The 21,847-nt window shown below is 51.7% G+C and overlaps 1 protein-coding gene across 3 annotated transcripts in view; it reads right to left on the bottom strand.

Annotated features, from left to right (window-relative positions):
- ssh (Protein phosphatase Slingshot) overlaps positions 1 to 21,847 on the bottom strand; it is a 296,033-nt gene that overhangs the window by 39,560 nt on the left and 234,626 nt on the right. For all 3 annotated transcript variants that reach the window (XM_089573131.1, XM_089573129.1, XM_089573130.1), the window contains exons 5-6: positions 17,730 to 17,911; positions 5,239 to 5,304 (exon numbers count right to left, since the gene is read on the bottom strand). In XM_089573131.1, coding sequence (XP_089429257.1) covers positions 5,239 to 5,304; positions 17,730 to 17,911 — 248 coding nt within the window. The remainder of the gene's footprint in view (positions 1 to 5,238; positions 5,305 to 17,729; positions 17,912 to 21,847) is intronic.

Genomic DNA, 21,847 nt, shown 5'->3' with positions numbered 1-21,847 from the left:
ATGCACTCCACCAAATCCGGGCTCGCTGCTCGCCATCGTGTGAAAAACCGGTCGTCCGCATTTGAGGGACGAAGAGTAGTCAAATTCAAACTATCTCTCTCGCAACATGCACGTTGCATCTGCAGCACTCACACTTCGAAATGTAACGAAGATCGTCGCTGTACACTTTCTCGCCAAAACCATGCTTCCTCAGAAACCGTCCAAGTAACGACGCGAGCGGACACAAGCTGCTACAAGAACAACAACAAAAAAAAAAAAACGCCTGCAGAAGACCAGCACGACCGGCGGAGATACTAAGTAAAAACTCGACGCTAAGCCGCAGCGCGTCGCGGGAACTTCGTCGTGTCACACGGTAGTTGCGTAAGGCCACTCGTCCCCAGCCAGCCGCGGTTTGCCGTTAAGTTCAAGGCAAGCGGCTTATCTTTTCCGAAAAGAGAAAGCAAGCCGACGCCGGGCCGTACATAGACAACGACCAAGGCGCGGACCAAGGCTGGCTCATTTGCATAAGAGACGCGCGCTGGAAAGCGGAGACGTTCGCCGGCCGTCCACCGCGTCTGTTTTGCCACAGCTGCCAAGAGATTAGCGAAGCATTCACGGGGACGACAGCCGCTCCCGAAGAGCGCAGGTTCTTCCAATCGCCAAGCTCATAAAGAAGTAACGAGTTCAGTGCACCGTCAACGTGACGCGACCCTGCGCGTACACAAGAAAGGAGAAAAAAAAGTTTTTCGTTCGCTTACTCGCGTTGGACAGGTTTGCGAAGCTCTAAGGACCGTTCGCACTAGCAACACCGCGGGCCTTCCTTCTAAGGAAGCGAGTTGTCATCGCTCAGGTTAAGCGTATATCAAATGAAACCAGTGACGGGAACCGGAAAACAGGTTCCGCCGGGAGACCGCTTGACAGCGAGCGAAATGGAAAACAAACCGTTCCACTTTTAGCCCCAGCGAATTATACACACATGTAATATATAAACGCGCGGAGGGCGCCGTCCGGATTTCACGCATCTCCACCTTTCGCACGAGCGGAAACTAACAAAAAACAAAAAAAAACAAAAAAAAAAAAACCCAGACGAAACCATCGGATAGCGAAGAGCAGTCAAAAAGAAAGCAAACAACCAACCCGGTCAGAAACCCGACTCTGAGAAGCGGGGAAAGCTGCCGCGAGGAAAACAGGTACACATACGAGCGCTGCGAAAACGAACGTCGCATTCGGTGCGGTGCGGGACTTTGCAGCACTTGGAATCTCTGCAGGGCTTCGGAGGACGGACAGGTTTTGCGCGTGCGAGCTATTTCGCCCATACCCGGAACACACACAAAAAAAAAACAAAAAAAAACAAAAACACATTCTCTCAGCCCAACCAACAGCTGCTTAGTCTGAAAGCCAGAACAGGAGCGGGGTCCGCTGACGATCGGCCACATAAGGGGGCCTGCTTGTGTGGCAGCACTCTCGCCAGCTTCGTTCGCAAAAAGAGAAAGAAACGGAAAATATTTGGCGCCGGAGGCGACGACCGAGCGGCACGCGGCGCAGACACCGCGGGTCGACCCATCCCATACGGGAAGAGAGAGGCCGCGGTACGTCGTCGGTCGTTGTCACCGCCGCGGGCAATGCGAAACGCTAATGAGGCATTTAATCGTCCTCTTACCCGTTTTACCCTCTAATACGGTAGGCATCCAGAGGAGATCGGCGTAAGCCTTATTTACAGCGACCGAAGGAAGCGTTGTAGCGCACGCGGCGCTTAGCCGCATACCGACTGTTTTCGAATTCTGTTCGGTACGCCTGATTGTACAGAGGAGGCAGAGAACAAACACTCAAGAGTCAGTGGCTGTCGCACTTGCTATTGCCCCTGTAAACTTTCTAGACGGGCGCTGAAAAAGAGGTTCGGCACAGGGCAACGAAGGTTCGCGCGGGCTATAGACAAGGTGCACCGTTGTTGCTTCTCGCGAGCGCGAAGGTCAAATGCACTTGTCCGCGTCACTCGACCACGCGCAACGAGTGGCTCGAGGGTGGCACAGCGCGAAAAGGAGTCAACCGACCTCCCTCCGAACCACCGAACCCGTCGGTGGTGCGTCGACTGTGCGCGCATAACTCGGAATACGCCCAGAAAGCGAGACCCGCTCCGGTCGTCGGCGACGAAGCGTGACGGCCGCTAAACCGCCTGATTTGTGGCGCCCGTCCCAGCCGCCATCGCTGCCGTGCAGCGCAGCGCACCGCCCTCCTCCTCCTCCGATGCTCTGCTGCCGCTGCCGCCGCCACCGCCGAGGTCGCGACCGCGATCCATCCGCGTCGCGTGCCGCCCGTGAATGCCGAGGGGTTCAAGAGCACGGCAACGCCACGGGGGCGCTGGACAGGCTACCGCGCACGAGCGGAAATTAATAACGACGCACAAAATATCGCGGCACACGCAGACGAGGGACTGGAACGACGCGTGCTGCATCGAGAGGGAGGCGAGGAGCTGTCGGGCTGTCCTCCAACTATTCATCCGCGACAAAGGTATACGAAACGGAGAAGAATGGGGACCTAATTCACCCACACGCACAAAACGGAGGGAATGGAGCCCCGTTTCCTTCCCACGGTGCAACGTCCACGAGTGGTTGCCGAACCGCTCCGCTGTCGCGGACGGGGTTATTGAAAGTGCAAAACGGTTCCACTTCGCGACCTTACAACCAAACGGCACCAACAGAGGCGAAGATGAAGATGAGTTTACGACAGGACCATGAGGTTGCTATCGCCTACTCGTGCCATGGGCGCCACATGCAGGAGATGCCTTATACGGCCAAGAATCGTTGCTCCGTCTTAACACTTTTCCCCTGCGAATCGTGGTGCCGCACAGTGTTCCGAGCTACTGACGTATAAACTGTTCACCCGCGCGATGGCCATTTGGGGATGCCTGAACAAGAAGGAACTCCGAGGGATAATACACTAGGCGGCGGGTGTCGGCTACTCCCGCGCCCTCTGTAGCTCCTACCTGTGCTCTTCCATCTACTGTACCTCGTCCGTGCGCTTTCAATGCGCTACGCTCAGGTTCTTGATGCTTACACGAAAGGTAGCGTCCGCTCAATTGCTACTGGCCTTGCGCCGCGCATGAGAGTCAAAACGACTGAAGCCACTTGACTGCTCTGCGCACCAAATTTCCACCGCAAGGAATTGCTCCGTAATACACAAATGGCCAGTTATTTCAGAACGGACTAGCAATTAGCCCGCTACACACCTAAAGCATTAAGAACAGACGTTAGTTTAGTTGAGGTATAACACTCACTGCGTCCGAATAAGCTCTACTGCAGAAAATGTTCATTCGAGTGCGAGAAAGCATTAGCTGCCAGCAAGGATAAAGTTATCTCAGCGCTCCGACCAGTTTAGGTTACGAGTAGAAGGGGTGTACAAGGGGGACAAGCACGGTATCTCGCTACAGCACCACAAACAGTCGCGATCTAAATTACGCTATTCGTTCGAGTCAGCTTCCAGGCTAATGTGCTGCAACTGCGCTACACTTAAAAACACAAAGCGAAATTGCGCTTCATATAGGTAAAAATGAAGTAAAGAACAAACTGAAACTTCGGTCCACCAGCCTAGGCCAAACTGACGACAAATCAACGTGTACTGAGATGGAATAACAAAGGCGCAAAAAAGGGGGGGGAGGGGGGGGGGGAGAGACGTATGCGCGCGAGTATCAACAGAGATGCCAATCAGTTCAATCTGAACTATGCACTCCTTTCAGCATGCCCCCTCCCGGAATTCTCTTCCGGCCAATCAGCTGAAGACACTGAACAGTACTGCACAGTTTCGAAGTACGAGAAAAACAACCCCTGTGATCACTACTTTCGAAGATGCAAGTTGAGACAGCATAGACCCAATTGAGACACTTATTCCTTACTCCAAGCGCGCCAGATTTCAAACAGCCCCTGCCATGATGACATAAGTAGGCTACACGCTGCCGGCAGCAGCAACCTACATTTCTCCGAATGCAGAGTATCGAAAGTAAAGACAGCGGGGCCTGTTCTACGATCTCAAGAGAAAATGCAAAACCTCACATACCGTTCGATTCTCGTCTTACTAAAGAAAAGCTGAATCGGTTCTGGAGCCACTCCAACCAGTCGGCGGGTACGCGACCCTGACCGACGCAGGCGCAGCCCGATCTCAGCGGGAGTTGGAAGAGGCGTACACAATACACCACCGTTTCCGGCGCACGGGCGCTCGGGTTGACGCATCGGCGAAGGACAGGGGCGGCCACAACTCCGTTCCGCCAGGAGCGGGACAATCGCCTCAGGGACACACACAAACAATCGCGGGCAGCCGCTGCAGCGAGGCGCTGTCTCCCGTGTGATATTAATTAGAGGCACAATAGGGACGGGAGGAAGGAATTCGCGGGGGCGGGGACAAGACCACGGGCACAGGTTCTGCGTGGCTGCTCTGCAGAAGGTCACTCCGGATCTCACATTTCGATGGCGTCCGTGTTTAAGACTTCCCAAGACAACGTGAGCTTTATTAAGCCCGCAGATCAGGTGGCCGATAATATACGAGAGAGGGTGGAAATGGAAACGTCCTTGGAAATCGGGAAAACTGTCACACTGTCTTCGCTGCGAATCAAGGCGCAGTGGGGGGGGGGGGGGGGGACAGTTTTCATAGCCATCAAGCCAGTCGATATGAAAACACTCTGCCACGCTTAAAAATCAGGCCACAGCTCGTGGCAGCATGCCGGAGCACCAGGCATTCGTTAATTAAGAAGATTGCTGCATTATCAGGGATCTGCTAGCCTAATCTATACACGCCTTCAGACTCCATAAAAGCTATCCCCGTTGGTGTGTCAACCGCTGTGTGCGCGCACAGTGTCTATATTCCTACGCCCTTTCTATTTTCCTTCAACGGCCACGATACCCCTAAGCACTCGCTCTAAACAGATAGGAGTAAAGAAGCTGTATTCTAGCGCCCTCCCTCTTATAAAAAGGGAGAGGGCAGTTTACTTTCTTTTTTACTCCCATATAGGCGAGTGTCTGCAAGCAAAGAACGCGTTTTAAAGTCGCCCCAGGCTGGCAACGTAGCGGGGGGAATACACCGGCAGACACAACAGCAGCACAGCTGGCGTCGCCAGTGCGTCTTTCTCGTTTTCACTTCGGTAGCTCCCCGTAGTATCGTCAGTCGGTTCGTGTCGCTGCCCTGCGCGATGTCGCAGCAACGCGTGCCCCCACAACAGAGGCGAGGAGGCAAGTGAGGGAGAGAGAGAGGGGGGGTCGCCGCACTACTCACCACATGGCCTGCACGGAGACCGGCTTGAAAATGTAATGCCCGTGGCTGGACGTCACGCTGAATCCCCTGCGACGACAGAGAGAAGAGAGAGTGAGAGAGAGGACAGGGTGAGACGACGTTTAATGCGATCCAGCAGTCGCCGTGAGCAAAGCAGAAGGTTGTCGCGCGACCATCACACTCAAGACAGACTGCGCACCATCTTAGGCTGGTTAACATTGCCAAGTAAAAAAGAAAAAGCAACAGATAGTACTCGACTACGTGGAACAATGCAGGAACACTGAACGGCACAGAAAGGGTGCCAGACAAGACCCCAGGATGAACTGCCCTCGGGGAACGTGTAAGCAGTACTCGACATTCATAATGCACGAAGACAGTTGAGCGACAGCACAACCATGTATCCGTCGAAGAGGAGCTCTGGGTAAGTTCATAGTTTCCAGGCGCCGCCGTGGCTTCAGTGGTTATGGCACGGCTGCTGACCCGAAAGACGCTGGTTCGATCCAAGCCGCGGCGGTCGCATTTCGATGGAGGCGAAATGCTAGAGGCCCGTGTGCTGTGCGATGTCAGTGCACGGTAAAGAACTCCAGGTGGTCGAAATTATCTGCAGCCCTGCAGTAAGGCGTATCTCATCGCCTGAGTCCCTTTGGGACGTTAAACCCGATAAAATACAGTTTCGAGGACGCTGCTAAGGGAAAATGTAAGACGCAGGCGGGATTTTATTATGCGCGTTTCTTGGACTCGCCCGGAGTGGGCCCCCTTGTGTTTTTTTTTTGCTTGTTTTTACGACGATCGACGCATCCACATCTGGGATACGGTCTTAATTGCGCCTGAAATCGCGTAAGTGACAGTGACTGGTTTGCAACGAGTATCTGTACTCAGGCATCGCTTGGGAGTACTATGGGGCCCAAAAACGCACTTCGCTACCAACAGTCGCCCGGAAATAACATTCCGAAGAACAGCTACAGAGGGGTGCACAACGTAGCCGAGTATTGAATATTGAAAAGGTGTGAACGCGCGCAGCAGCCACGTAAAGATTGATTTGATGGGCTCAATGCCACATTGTCCCTAAAGTGGATAAGGCTGAAAGAGTACGACTAATTCCGCTGACCTCCACCATTAAACCTAGTTCAGCAAATTGCCGAGCTCCGAGTCAACAAGTCTTCACGTCGACAACATTTAGTTTAAGGTATACTTTCATTATTCGCTTCCCTGAAAACCAACAGTCAGGGCTTATGCCCACCGGAACGTACTACGCACTGTTACGTAAATTCGGGATGTTCATTAAAAAAAAAAAAACTTCGCCCTCACAATCCGCCCAGGGACCCAGTTAAAGCCGAAAAGCTAAACAAACTATTATGCACCGGGCCATAACTGCACGCGCAACACAACAGACAATGGCGAGAAGCGACAGTTCATGCGAACTTTTGCCGTGAGTCATGGCTATGGTGGCTAGAAGGGGTCACGGCTACGCTTTACCGTGAGCAGCCATGGAGCGCCGTTCATCCAAGACGTCCTCCGAAGCGGCACGACGACGGGACGAACAGGGACACGAGGCGCCGCAACGTCTTCAAAGCGAACGCGCGCGTCAGAACGACGCCAGCAAACTCCGCTGGGCGCGGCAGCCCGATCGCCAAGATCACATCGCCCACAACATCGCTACACTGCAACCGACACAGTGAAAACAGAGGACTGGGGGCGCATGCAACCGGCGGGAACGAATCCGGCAGGTAGCGCGAGTACTGAGCGTGCGTTGTGACACGTCCGCGCTTGATGAACCGCTTCGCACCGGCCGCGGGCGCAAATGACGGGGAGCGACGGCCCGCCGAGGGCACGCGCCGACGAGACGGACGACGAACGCGACGAGGCAGCGCGGATCGCGCTAAGGGATCCCGGAATTCCTTTGACGGCGATGTCCACGGGCCCTGCCACTGGCTCCTCGATAGGTGAGGATTTCTCCGCGGAATCTCGCGGACGCACATATGGCATACTTCCGAAGGCTGCGTGCTGTGGTCGACCTAGGATTTGGCCCATTGCGCTGTACTGAGTGAATGTGCAAGAGCTTGCTGTATCAAATGGTTGTTGTACGGTGCCCCAGGAAACTATACAACGACGCATGGCCAGCTAGAGCCGGCTGGCAATCCGACGTGATCCACTGTGACCACTTGCACAGTAAATCCAATCCACCCGACGGCGGTACAGTACCGCAAAAGAGCCGACGCTATGACGTAAGCCAACAGAGTACCTTGACGACTACCGCCTCTACGTTGCATCACCCCGAGCACCACTGTAGAGGGTGTACATGGCCACGTGTTTGACCTACACATATTGCACAGCAGCTACCCAGTATTCTTTTCAGAGCAGAAAAACACGCTTACGTGGCGGAACACTATCCCCCGCGGCGAAGTTCCGCAAAAACAAGCATTGTCGCGCAAGCCGAATGGAGCACCGGGGCGGCTGATCTGTATACAGTCGCGCGCCGAAGCAATTAGCAGCTCGTTCCGAGCATCCTTTCCTTTGTGCGTAGCTCGGACCGCCCGCTGTCGGAGGGAGGTTGACAATAAGGCATTTTTCCCGCCTATCTCGCCCCCGTATGGAGAGAGAGAAAGAGAAAGAGAGGGACAAGCTGCATTCCAGCGCCGCAAGTCCTCGATTTCGCCACAACTCCAGAGACACATACGTATTCCGGTCGACGATACAAACACATTCACACTTGGAAAGCTTTTGCGGCACCACATGGAAAAAAAAAAACCTGCCACAACAATGAAAGATTAGCTAACGCATATCACAGGTATTTATTCGTACCTGTTCAATGTGAACCTGTCTAAGTAAAAGTTATCCTTCACGACGCATCACTACTGACGTTGACAACGAGCGAGCCGAATGGTCCCGCGCTGATCGCTTACTGGTGACGGCGCGATCCACAGCGCGCTTATACGGTTACATGCGACCACCGCAGACCCTCCCACCACAAATAGCCTCCACCCCCGGGATGCCGAAAGGGGGGACACTCCGGCTCGGACGGGGTGAGGTCCTCGGTTCGGGCCCTCTGTTTGGGATACACAGCCGGGCTCGTACGAAAGCGACGCCGCTAGACGTAAACGGCGCATGTTATCGGCGCCAGTGGGGGCCCCCCGGGGGGAGTGAGCCGATGGCCGGGGATAAAGAAAAGGCCCACGTGGACTTGCAGAGAGAGCCTCAGTTTCCAAAACGAGAGACGCGGATATGGATGAGCGCGCGCTTCGGACTCCCGTGTTTGTGTACACGCGTCGGACGTGTGCACAGGCGGGGCTGCAGGAGGAGGGGGAGAGAGAGGGAAAGGGAAGACGAGGCCAACGACCTCGCTCTGCACTCTCGGACAAGCGGCAACGGAAACCTAGTCGTAGCACCCAACTGCATGTTAGAGCGAAACCATCCTGCACTGCCAAAAGACGGACGAATGCCCGGATCCGATCAGCCTTCTGCCTCAATGCATTATGTGTCTCTCTAATGCCCGTCCCACACGGGCAGATTTTATGCCATTAAGTGCTTACTGCCTTAGGTTTTAATGGCATTCGTGCGGTGCCACACGCAGAGATTTAATGATGTGAGCCTTACTGCCATTCGCGACCAACTGAATTCGCCACAACTCATTCGCCCGCGCACTGCGTACTCTCGTCCCCGTTCCACACGCAGAAAAGCATGCAACTTTGTTAGTAACAACTTCCTAGCCAGTAGTAAATGGTTAATTCGTAACTTTCAGGTAGATGAGGCATCTATACTACATTTTCGATGCGAAAGGCGCTATTTTTACCAGCATTTCTGATAGATACTCTAGACTTGTGTGTAGACATGCGAGTCTATGGTTACTTTTTTCTACTTGTACATTAAGAACAGCCGTATTTTCTCGTAAATAATTTTTACATCACATCCCAACAACACTGCCGGGATATTGAGCTCATTATTACTGTTTATAATCAGGTGAAACTTTTTGACTGCCTAGCAAGCGTTATCGTCACCCTCACTTTCGACAACGGCATTAAATGTGGACGTGTAGCATCAACTCCGAAAATAATGGCATCAACAAACTTAAGGCCTGAAGCAATTACTGCCATTTCTTGGGCCCGTGTGGCACGGGCATTGATGACGCGGGAACTGCGGAGCCTCAACGACTTAAAACTGCCCTGAGCGAAACAACGAGCTCGTGTCATGTTTTTTTCTGGTACCCACAATAAGGCGGGCAGTTGTGAGGAAAGGAACGGCAATCAGCCTTCTTGGCACTCATCTCCAACTGCGTCAATCAAAGCAAACACCTGGAGCGTACAGTGAGGGAGAGGATGAAGGAGCAGATTAATTGCTACACAACACCCATGTCATGTCTGATGTACAGGCACTAAAAAAAAAAAATTCTAAACAGTAAACCCTCCAGCGTTATTGCCGATTAAGGCGCGACTCGCAGCAACGCGCAGTTCCTAGTAATTTTGCCCGACTAAATCTGCTGCCTTGATTTACGGCGCTCCAGTGCGGTTTAAACAGAATGGCTGTAATTTGGAGTAACGGACGTACGAAGCAGCTATGTATCAGGACCAGGGTGTCGAACCGGAATTTTTTCGGTCCCAGGGTGTCGTCACTTTTTTCAGGGCCGTCGCAAGCCGTCCGCTAAGGATAGAGTAATCTGCGCCCGTATCGACCAACGCACTGACCTCCTTTGTGTCGACGAGATCGGAGTTTCGGAGTTTTGGTGTTTTGGAGTATCGAATTTTCAGAGTTTCGGATTTTTGGAGTTTTGGAGTTTCAGAGATTTGGAATTTCGGCGTTTTGGAGATTCGGGGTCTTGGAGTTTCGGAATTTTGTAGTTTTGTAGTTTTGGAGTTTCGGAGTTTCGGAGTTTTGGAGTTTCGGAGTTTTGGAGTTTTGCAGTTTTGCAGGGAACGGGTTCACGCCTTTCGGGTTCAGTTCCGGGTTCGGCTCCAGAGGACCATTCCGTTCCGGTTCGAACCGGTTCAAACGGGTTCAGGACAAAAAAAAAGTTATGCTGTTTACTTTTTTCTGGCACACTGGCACATCGGTATATGAAATAAAAATGGACAAATTTGTTTAATTCGAGATGTTCTCACTTGACCCTCTTTATTTATTGCCCGCTGAAAAAAGACGAATTTACGGCTAGAGCCGGACAATGAAATCAACTCAAATTAATGTAAATCGGCTATGTATACGCTATAATCTATCTTATGAGGTATAAGGCGAAAAGCGGGTGGATTTGGATCTACAAAACCCTCCAGTTTGAGCAGTTTCGGAGACCCCATCACGCGAGTAATAGGTCTCTCCTGAAGCCTGAGTAAGTTGGGAATTCCTCGATCGCAGCGTACTTACGCGGGCGCCCACATGACCGCCGAACGCGACCTCTACGTTCCCGCGCTCTACTGAGAAACGAAGCTGTCATGCATCGGCACCTATATACAGACAGGCACCTTTCCGTCGCCCCGAAACCGATTTGCCAGTATCCCCCCCCCCCCCCCTCCCCCTCCCCCCTCGCTGCTTTACTACATGTAAGGTACGAGAATATGCGAAAACCTTCCACCACCCATCCATAACTCAACGAGAGCCTCGTGAGAGCACTGGCCCTCCCAAACATCCACAGCTTATGAAACATATTTTATTTAAATCGCCTCTTCGACATTGGCTTTGTGACTCACGTTATATAACTCGAGTCCCGATAGCTCAGTATCTTCAAAAACACAGCTAATCGCGTCTTCCAGCTAGTACAGAGAGAAATTAAGAGTTTGGCTTATTATAACGACGTCGACCTTTCTTATTCTGCTAAATAGAGTATGATAAAAAAAACACGCTTGGATGGGTTGAGAACGCTTCGTTTCTGTATGGACAAAAATTGGCAACATCTTCGTTGCGACGCTGCTCTGCAACATTCTTGCAAGTGCAGCATTGTGCGAAGAAGAAGGAACACTTGCACCACATAGAATTTTGTGACTTTTCCTGGGGTGCTATCAAAGGCTGCCTTTGCGTCAACAGAATTTTTTGCGCCCTCGATAAAGTCTGGTGAATCTGGCTAGCACCATTTCTCCACCAACTTGTTTCAGGCATTTTGTTTTGCATTAAAAACTACAAACCCCTTTCTGGCCGGTGTGCTTAATAGGTGACGAAGTGCTCGCCTCTCTTTTCTGTACTTTGCGCTCATACATTTGGTTTTTTCTCAATCTTCGCTTTTCCTTAGGATATCTGCACGGTTTCTTCATAAGGCAGATGATAAAGGTTGCGATCGGTCATTACTTCTTCTACCCATATATCTACAGCCTTACTTAACCTTTCTTAATATCAGTGTGTTCAGGCGAATTCAACGGATATAGAGCCGAGCCCATTTATAACGGCCGCAGATATAACGAACGCTCTATTATTACGAACGTGTGCGGTGCTGCCGTCAAAATATGCATAAGGGCAATGGAAATTCGTCGCAGATACAACGAACAACTTTCGCCACACCACTCGGTTATAGCGAACGAGGAGGCGCAGTAAACCACCCTCGAGGTTGAAGAGGTCGTGCTTCCAGTAAGCGCCGATATAAAAGAGCGCCTCTCAACCTTCATAAAACCGCCCCGGAAAGAACACAACAACCAGAAATGCAATAAAAAGGCGGCACTGCCGTGCGCAGCGCTAACCGGAAAGTCCAGAGTCCGGTAACACTGTAGACGGCAAAGTAAACACGATAACTATATGCTATAACTTTCTATTGAAACAGTAAGTAACCTCCGGCCAAGCCCTCGTCGATGGCTTACGAGTGCAATTATTGCCCATCACTTTCGCCGACTGGCCAAAGCATCTCAAATGAAAGAAGCGTGGTGCGCGCGAGACACTGCCATTGTTGAAAGCGAAGCTATACTGAACATGGCCGTGGATGAACTAACAGCAGCGATTTGAGAATTTTGAAAGCCTTGCTGGTCATGCTGGTCACGTGATATGCACAGCCCGCCCAGTCGGCGCTACTTTCGTCGCTGCATGAGCCCAGGAACGACAGATGAAGCTCGAAAAGAGACGTGATCTGACGCATGTACATTTGTGGCAGCGCTTCGTTGATGCATAGGTGGAGGTGCGGACCAGAAAATCGCAGAAGCGCGTGCTCTGACGAAGACGTTGAACACCAAATAAGTGCTCTCCCTCACTGCCAGGAATCTCATTCATGTGGCCGACCTGTCACCAGTTGTCGTGGACGCGTGAACACTTCAACTGCGATTAATTATATCCCGTCTCTAAATTTGATAGTTGGCAGCAAGGGTCTCGACGATGATTAAATAACCGCCCAAGATAGCCTGGAAAGAGCCGCGGGCGGCTCTGCTTTGCACAAGTAGGCGCGCGTGACGCAGATTTATGAGAAATAAACGCCAGTTTTAGCGGCCTGAATATTTTTTACTGTTATACGAACAATCCTTTACTCCGAACATCGGATGTAACGAGCCAGATGCGCGTGACCATCAGTTTCTTTATAAGTAGGCTTGACTGTAGATTCAATCGGCTGCAGAAACCTTTTAACGCTTAAAACATGGACCTTACGCGTTAGGACGTGCCTTCGCGACGTTTGTGCCATTGTCAGTGAATTTCTACCTAGGCGAGCAACGAGAAACCATTGAGCAATAAGATGATATTTTTGTCGTGATGCTGTGTTCTTGAGGGGAATACTTCAACAGTCTCTTAAAAAAGTCATTGAAATCATGCATTTCATTATAACATTTCTATCTGCGATGAAAAAGTCCGGAATTCCGTGCGAATTCTTCGTGTTCAGAGGACTATTTAGTGTGTGGAAAATCCGCATGATGAATGAACACGCAGAACCGCCACGTTCAAAGAGGTCACTGTTCAGAGAACAGTGCTCTTTAGCGCAGGAGGAATATGCTGCGCACGTTCAACCTCCTCATTGGTTCCCCTTTCTTGACGTGTGTGCCGTCTGTAATCTTCATGTGCGGGCGGAGTAAGGGAGTCGTGGGGCGTGAGGCCTTATGCTGAGATCGCTGAATTTGACCCGCTTAAGTAATGCACGCGGAGGGTCAGGGAGGTTCCCAATATCCTATGCAACAACCATACAAAGAAGCCTTGTAGACGGCCGACTAGCCAAAGGCATCTATCTCTAAACGGGCTTTTCTGTTGCCCCGCCACTGGTACGAATCCCACTCGGAGCATGCATACTCTTTTACTTGTTCCTTTTACTGCGTTACCAGTATAGCCTCCTTTCCAAAAAGTAACTGCGCTGTGTGTGTGTGTGTGTGTGTGTGTGTGTGGGGGGGGGGGGGGGGGGGGCGCACATCAGGGCACTCACCGGCAAAAGTACACTGTCAACAACTTTCACCCCTTCTCTCGATCACCGACCGGTACCCTGTGCCGCCGCGGTGGCTCAGTGGTTACGGCGCTCGGCTGCAGACCCGAAAGACGCGGGTTCGATCCCGGCCGCGGCGGTCGAATTTCAATGGAGGCGAAATTCTAGAGGCCCGTGTACTGTGCGGTGTCAGTGCACGCTAAAGAACCCCAGGTGGTTGAAATTTCCGGAGCCCTTCACTACGGCGTCCCTCATAGCCGGAGTCGCTTTGGGACTTTAAACCCACCAACATATAAGTAGCCGAGGCGGATTCTTGTGAATGCTCAACCTATGCAGTCACTGATGCGTTATACGAAAAACGCCAACAGTCATAAGCATCCTGTCGTCTCACACACCAAGAACCGGAAGTATCACAGCGAAAAGTCATATAGATATAAGCCGCCAGACAAAGAATTCAAGATCGAGCAGTCCGAGAAACGAGTGATGAAGCCGCCCGCTAGCGATTGGCATCGATTTTTTATAAGCAGAATAGGGTTAGTTTATGGTGATGGTTTATGGGAGTTTAACGTTCCAAAGTGACTCAGGCTATGAGAGACGCCGTAGTGAAGTGCTCCAGAAATTTCGACCACCTGGGGTTATTTAACGTGCACTGACATCGCACAGTACACGGGCCTTGTTGGGAGTGGGCCACACAAGCCCACCGCTGGAACCAGTGTTAAAGATGGGGCTTCTATCCCACCGCTGGAACCAGAGTTGAAGACGGAGGGGTCCTGGAGATGACTAACTCGTTTAGCCCCGCAGGTACCGGCTCCGAATGACGATGTCGGACTGCGTTAACGAGGAAACTGTACAGAAGGGTTTATTCTACATATTTACAGAAGAGAATCGAATCGAATGCAAATCGAATGCCATCCTCCGATCACACAACAACATCCCGTTAAATACGGTTCGCGTTCCCCAGATCCCTGACCGGGGAACTTGGTTCGAATAACGTTGACCAATCGGATGGGCCATTGATGACGCTGGCGGTACCACCCACGGCACGGGGCGGTGCTGAAGCTCTCTCGCTCTCTCACAGCTCGAGGGATGAGAAGGGGAAGACAGTCATCAAACACAGATGCGTCACCTTGACCACTGCCGCAAGTTTTCTGTGCGTTGCCTCCGTGGGAAAGCAGAATCCCTCAGTCTCCTCGCAGGTGGTTGAACCTTCTCTAACTCCCCCGCCGGATGGCCGAAGCACGAGACCCATTCTACACAGCGTCTTTCAATTAGCAGCCTCGCTCAGCGTGACCCTGCGTAGCATCATCCAGTCCGGTGACCCGAAGGCCGACTCGGCCAGCGTATACCGCTGTATACAGCTGCTTCTTGTGCATCTCTGCTTCCAGCGTTGTTGCTGCTGTCACAAGTTCTCGCCGCATCTCTGCCTAACGACGACACTCGTCTGACAGTAATTTCTCCCAGGCCCGTGGGAGACAGCGTCCTTCGATCGGTTCGGAGGTTCGGTGATTTGGAGAGCAACAACCCCCGGCCGTCGTCGTCTATGCTTCTGCCGCCGGCGCCAGGCCTCGTTGTCCACTCTTAACAGCCTCTAGAATTTCGCCTTCATCGAAATTCGACCGGCGTAGTCGGGATCGAAGAATTTCAACGAATCGGCATAATGAAATCATTTTATCGCAGTTACATTTCTTTGCAGTTTCATCTTTCGGGGCGCAATCACTTCGCATGTCAGCGAGCGCATGCATTTCCGTATTGACCCTTTGTGTAACCGGTATTTAATTTTTTTTCCTTATACCTCCATCGCTACCAAGAGCCCTCCTTTCCTTGCTTAATTCCGTCGCGTTCAATAAACAATATTCCGATCCTAAAAAGAAGATAAGCCAATTTATACATCCTTTATTTGTTAATAATAGTATTAATATCTCGGGTTTAACGTGTAGAATAGACACGGGGGCTATAGTATGGAAAGTGTAGTGGAGGACTCGAGATTAACGGAGACCAACTGGGGTTTTTCGATGTGCAACAGCGCACGCGCGTTTTTGAATTTCGCCGTCATCCAGATGAGGCCGTCGAGGTCAGGATCGAACCCGCAACCTTGGAAACTGCAACCGCGCTCCACAGCCATTGAGCCATTTTTTTTTTATTGGACAACTGATCCATCGTGAGGGATTTCATTTCGCTCCTGCTGTCTGAGACAACGAACGCCAACAAAAGTAAATGTTGCACTGTACCCAATGCGGTGGCTCAGTGGTTAGGGCACTCAGCTACCTATTCGATGTACCCAGGTTCAAACCCGGTCGCTGTGGCCCCATTTCGATGGAGGCGGAACGCAAAAGGTACCTTTGTGCTGTGCGATGTCAGTGCACGTTAAGGATCCCCAGGTGACCGAAATTATTCCGGCGCCCGCCACTACGGCACCTGTTTCTCTCTTTCTTCTTTCACTCCTACCTTCCTCCCTTCCCTTACGGCGCGGCTGAGGTGTCCATCCAGATATGTGAGACAGTTACTGCGCCATTTCCTTTCCTCAAAAACCACCACCACAACGTTGTTTGGTCTTCGCGCTAAGATTTCACATAATTGTGGTAAAAGACGCAAAGAAAGGGAAGCTTTTCTAAATCGGTGCCTAAATGACTACAGACACTTAATTTTATTGCGTGTTTTCTTCTTTGAAATGACACCCGAGATATTATAATGCATGGATCACCGTGTGGTAGTCGCCTACTGCCACTAAATAATTTAGAAAATAATTTATTCTCCCATGCTGTTTCGGTTTCGTCAACCAAATGTCGGCTGTGTCGTGTGGTTGGACATCAGGTCACGTGAGGCGCGGAAAAACTGCAAGAAAACGCTGATGCTTTCTTTTGACTCACTACAGCACTTAAACCAGCCTGCTTCAAGATCTAGAATTACAACGAACGACGTATCAGCAGTTATATAGCCGTTTTTTTTTTCGCGCCTCACGTGAACTCAATTCCACTACACGTCATAGCCATCGTCCTGCTTATTAAACAGAAACAGCATTAAGAAGAAACTGAAATATAAATTATTTATTATGTGTAGGCTAATACCACGGGGTGCTCCATGTATACCAATGTCCATCGTTTGAAAAAAGAAAGCACGCAAGCAAAAATTTGATGTCTATAATCCCTTACTGTGTTAGAGCAGTGCTAACAATTAGATTAAAACCATACGCAAACATGTAAAAGGGGAGGAGTAATAACTCAAGGTTCTATATAAACCTGACGTGCAATTCTTTATTATACTTGGCGGTAGTACATTACAGAAGCGCCAATTAGGTTCCTTCCCAGGCAGCAGACTTCCTATAATTTTGCTGTCGCATATACTGGGTGCAGTTTTCACACTTTCCAGCGCAGACAGCGACGGGTGGGTAAATCTACGCGCGCGACCATCTCAATTTGTCTCAAAAAAACAAGTATGCCAGATTGCAAAAAAAGTGGTGCTGAAACGAGTCCCGAACCGGTTCGGAACGGTTCCTTTGAATCGTTCCGGTTCGGGTTCAGTTCCAAGATGGCGAAAAAAAATATGGGTTCGGTTCGGTTCCGGTTCCGGCCGAAAATTCGGGTTCGGTTCCGGTTTCGGGTTCAGGTTCGGTTCAGGTTCGACACCCTGATCAGGACATGCGAATCCGCAGACTGAGACCATCGGCAGCCGCGTCATTTCAGCAACGTCGGCAGCTCTCAGGCTGCCAAATAATGGGCTCGTCTTGCTTGACGTATGGGTACTAGTTGAAGCAGTATATGAGAGATGACTTTATCAGCATGCAATCAGCCTTTATTATTCCGCAAGGATGAATGAAAAGCAACCTGTTCTAAATTTTACTTCGGACGCACGATCCTTTCATATTTCACATTCACGTATGTATATAATCCTTACGAGGGAACACGAGGAATGCCAAACCGGCTCTAAAAGCGGAGAGAAGTATAGGTTTCACCGTGAAGTGAGAACAGGCGCAGAGATCTGGAGAGAAGGAGCCTGAAGCCGCGCTGATATGGCACACACTGTATGAGTCCCATGTCAAGCACAGGCCAGACGTGACACCGCCTGTTGGCGTTCGCGACAACACGACACTTGCTGCTATCCGGTCACCGTGCGCTGCGAGTGCCCAACGCGAGACTTGTTGACCCCGGCAGCACGGAAGCCAGCAACAGGGTTTTAGGATGAGGAGGAGGAGTGCACGCACCCGTCCCCGTCGAGGGTGATGCGGGCGTCCGCCCACACGGGGATGACGAGGCCGATGGTGGTGCGGTGGTTGCAGTCGATGCCCAGCAGGCAGGCCTCCTCGGCGCCCACCGCGTTGGTCCGGGACACCACCACCAGGTAGCGCGTGCGGCCCGCCGGGTGGGCGCTCTCAAGCTTCACCGCCTGCACACACGGGGAGAACAAGAGGCATTATTAGTCCCGTACGACACAACCTCAAGTTCAGCATGCAGCCTATGTGTGCGTCGCGCGGGGCCCTATAGACTCCGTACAAGGCGAGCGAGTGCTTGATTAGCGAGGCAGTCAATCGAAATGCGCTCTGGAGTCTGTACGGGTGATCGCGCAGGACGGTATACGTCCAAATCGGTAGAAAAAGAGAAACGCACATGTATGTACAAGGTGTGCCCGCGCGTTACAGTACTGATGTTAAAAAACAAGAAGACACCTGCAAACTTGCCGCTTCGGGGTCGAGTCGGGGTCGAGTCGAAAGCGACAGCTAGGCCAACCCCTTCCGTCTTCCCCACATGGCCAATCCCAGGCCCACCCTTGGATGGGATCTCTATCGGTCACAATTTTCCTGCCACGACAACTACACGCCGGCGGCAACACTAATTAGTGCACCCGCCGCAAGACCTCACGACGAACGATTAAACAGATTTATCCGTCTCACTTCCCCGTGCACGCACACTGCGTTAGAACCGATGAAGGCGCACTGATGCAGGTTCCAGTCGTATTCAAGAACCCAGCTCGGAAGGAAAAGCTTCAACCGGCTCGCCTGTCCCGTCCAAGCGAAGCAATTATCAACATTCGTGGTTATCGACTGAGGCAGGACGTTCCGGTAAACACGATCGCGGTCAAAACCACCCAGAGAAGAAGACGAAAGCGACCGGCTCGATGCTTCCCGCACGGTGTAACGACAGCGCAGGACAGGGCAGTGTGGCAATTGGCTTATAGCGAGGAAATTCACTCGGGCGCTTCGCTTCCCCGAGTCCGTTTAGAGGGGGGAGGGCTTATAGTTCTAAAACCCGCGTACCGTTATTACGACGATGCAATTCTCCTTTCTCGCGCAACCCTGCAATTCCGCGCCGACGCCGGCAACGGGGAAACAAAAAAGGGGGGAGGGGGGGGGGGGGGGGAATAAGTAAAGAACGAGACGACCGAAACGGTTCGCAGAGCGCCCGCGCTGAGTCACACTGAAAAAACCATGCGGCGGCGAAATTTTCGCGGTTAACGCGGAACCTGCCCGTCTCCGAATTTCTTTTTTTTTTCTTCCTCCCTTTTCTGTGTCCGTGGCCGGAGGAGGCGCATCGTACCGGAACAAAGCAGGGGTCCGCTCAGACCCACGCCACCGGCCCGTTTCCGCGTCCAAAGCGGCGGCGCCGCGGACTCAGCTGGGCGCACCCGGCAACGCGCTACTCGCACGCAAACCTATGCGCACACACCGAGAATATTCCCCTTCAAATTCCTCGAATCCATGGGGACTGACCACACTGACTGTTCTCGAGACGTCAGAAATGACTTTCCCGGTCGTTTAAGCTTATTTAAACTAAACGGGCGCGTATTAAAAGCGTTTTGGAGCACTTAGCGAACCCGTTCCCGCTTCCAGTGCATCAAACAAGCGCAGCGGACTCTGAAATGGGCCACGTTTGTGCTTATTTCGATATCTCGGTATCCTTTTGAAACTGCAAATCAGCATCCTACCAAGCGTGAGAACGGCCCATCTGTACGTCACCCCAAACAAAACACCGCCATTCGATCGTTTTCTTCCATGAATTGTCCTATGAGCGCACAATCGCAAGCGTAACCGCAAAAATGAACGCGAAAAATGTTCAGTTTTGGTTTCACGGGGTTCCACGTTCCCAAGCGACTCAGGCTATGAAGAACGCCGCAGTGATGGGCTCCGGATAAGTTTCGACCACCTGGGGCTCTTTATAACGCGCGCTGACATCGCACAGTATACACGGCATTTCGTCTCCATCGAAATTCGATCGCCGGGGCCGGAACGAACCCGTGTCTTTCGGGTCAGCAGCCGAGGGCCATAACCACTGAGCCACCGCGGCGGCCCGAACGTGAAAAAGGCAATTTTCATTTTCATGGCGACGCATAGCAGGCTGAGGGCGACGCGTGTGCTGCATGCTGTTCGTCAGGTAGGAATGCCCGTCTACAGCACACTATACGGCCATGCCGACGCAACAGAAATACTCAAAACGCAGAAAAGGGAGTAGTTTCGGGTCTCGTTAGCGGCAATTTAGCACCATCTCTGCCACTCTGTTCGAATCTATGGTCTCGTGCACAACTACGATTCGAATTAACGGTCGTCACTGATGTAGCGCGGTACTGGCGTCACCAATGCAAGGACGCTCTGACGAATTCGTTCAGGCAAACGCAAGGTCGTGGCGTATACTTCGAGGACATCCCATAGCCTCAGTGGTAATCGTGGCGCAATCTGGCAGTCAGCCTTATATGAGGCAAGGGAGATGAGAAAGCAGTAATAGAAACGCTTTGACGAACGCCAGGCGGCAAGCAAAGCTGGCCGTTCGGAAGTCGTCATTAAAAGAAAACGTGCCTCTTATGAGAGGGCACATTGGTGTAGGAGAAAAAATATCAGGACAGCGATAAGTGTGCACATATGCAGCAACCGTAAACTATAACCTCAAGGAGAAAAATGCTTCCACAAAAAATTCTGGGAGGTACTTTGTTCTTACCAAAGTGCGATAAGGCGAAAGCCATTTCCGCCTCTGTTGCTGCCCCTGTTACTGCGCGGTGATGACGTCCTAAGTGACGTCCTGAGCATGCGCAGTACACTTCCGGTTACGACATACTATGAAATTTGATGACGGCATTAGCTTTATTAATTATTTTGATTAATTTTAATTATACATTTTAATTATTTTCGCGTTAAAGCATACTACGCGGTGTTAATGACGTCGTCAGTGTTTAATTGACAGCTAAGGTGCGACTATTTGGTACTGATAATTCGCGCTAAAAGGCACAGACACACGAAAACACAAACGGACAAAGCGCGTTTAGCGCGAATTATCAGCATGAAGCACCAACTAGCCCCCGCTCTTGCATTGTTGACAATTTTGTGTTACGACATACTACGCCATGTTGACGTCATCAGTTTGATTGACAGCTAGTGTGGGACAACTCCTGCGGGCACACACGCCGGCGAGTCATGAGCCCATAAAGGCTTTCGCCTTCCGAATGACGTGCCATGTCAAGGATAAATTCCAGGCGCACTAGAAAGCAAACCGTTCACTCACAGCTAGCCGAGCTACAGGAAAATGTGAGCGCGAAGAATGCGACGAATTATTTCAGCTACAGAACGGCAGGACACGCACACCACCGCGAATACATCAGTCATTGGAGATGTAGACGCTCCAAATGGCCCCAATGCGCACTGGCGTGCGGCTGCTAGAGTACAACCTTTTCGCGCGTGCTCAAATGAGGCGGTAGCCCGTACACTTGTACACACATTGCCTGCACGCGCTCGACTGCGCAAACGGCGCGCGCATGCATGCAGAGCGGGAAACGCGCAAAAGGTAACTGAAGAATCTAAAGGGCGAAGGGCAGAACGTTCCGTCCGTCCCCCGGGTTTCCTCTTTGCGCCCGGTGGGGAAGAAGGGGGAGAAATTATTTCCTGGCGCACGTCTTGACGGAGCGTAAAGGCCCTCGGTCGACAGAGCTCGCACGCTTGCCGCGACCCGCTGCACTACGTATATACATGTTCAGAAGATAGCAGCGTTCGCCAGCACAACAACCAAGTGAGCGAGTCGGCCGTAACATCGTTACGAAAGGAACAGCGCCTGTCCTGTTCCCCTCTAGTCCACGTTTGTTCCGTGCAGTTCCTTCCTTGATAAGAGTCCCCCCCCCCCCCCCCCCTCTACCCCCCGTCCACTCGCGCCATATTCACTGGCCCGTATCGGCACGACTTCCCCCCCCCCCTTGCGTGATCCGCGACGATTCGCCGACGCAGCTGAGAACAATGTGCGGAGCGAGCCCTATGCGCTCCACGGCACAAAACTATCGGAGAACGAGAAACGGCGGAGCGATGAATAAGCCTATAACCAGCGAGAGCATACAACCACTGTTCATATA

The sequence above is a fragment of the Amblyomma mixtum genome, chromosome 2, assembly GCF_055824585.1.
Source record: "Amblyomma mixtum isolate Tamu chromosome 2, ASM5582458v1, whole genome shotgun sequence".
Classification (NCBI taxonomy): Eukaryota; Metazoa; Arthropoda; class Arachnida; order Ixodida; family Ixodidae; genus Amblyomma; species Amblyomma mixtum.
This window is presented reverse-complemented; position numbering and strand designations above follow the sequence as displayed.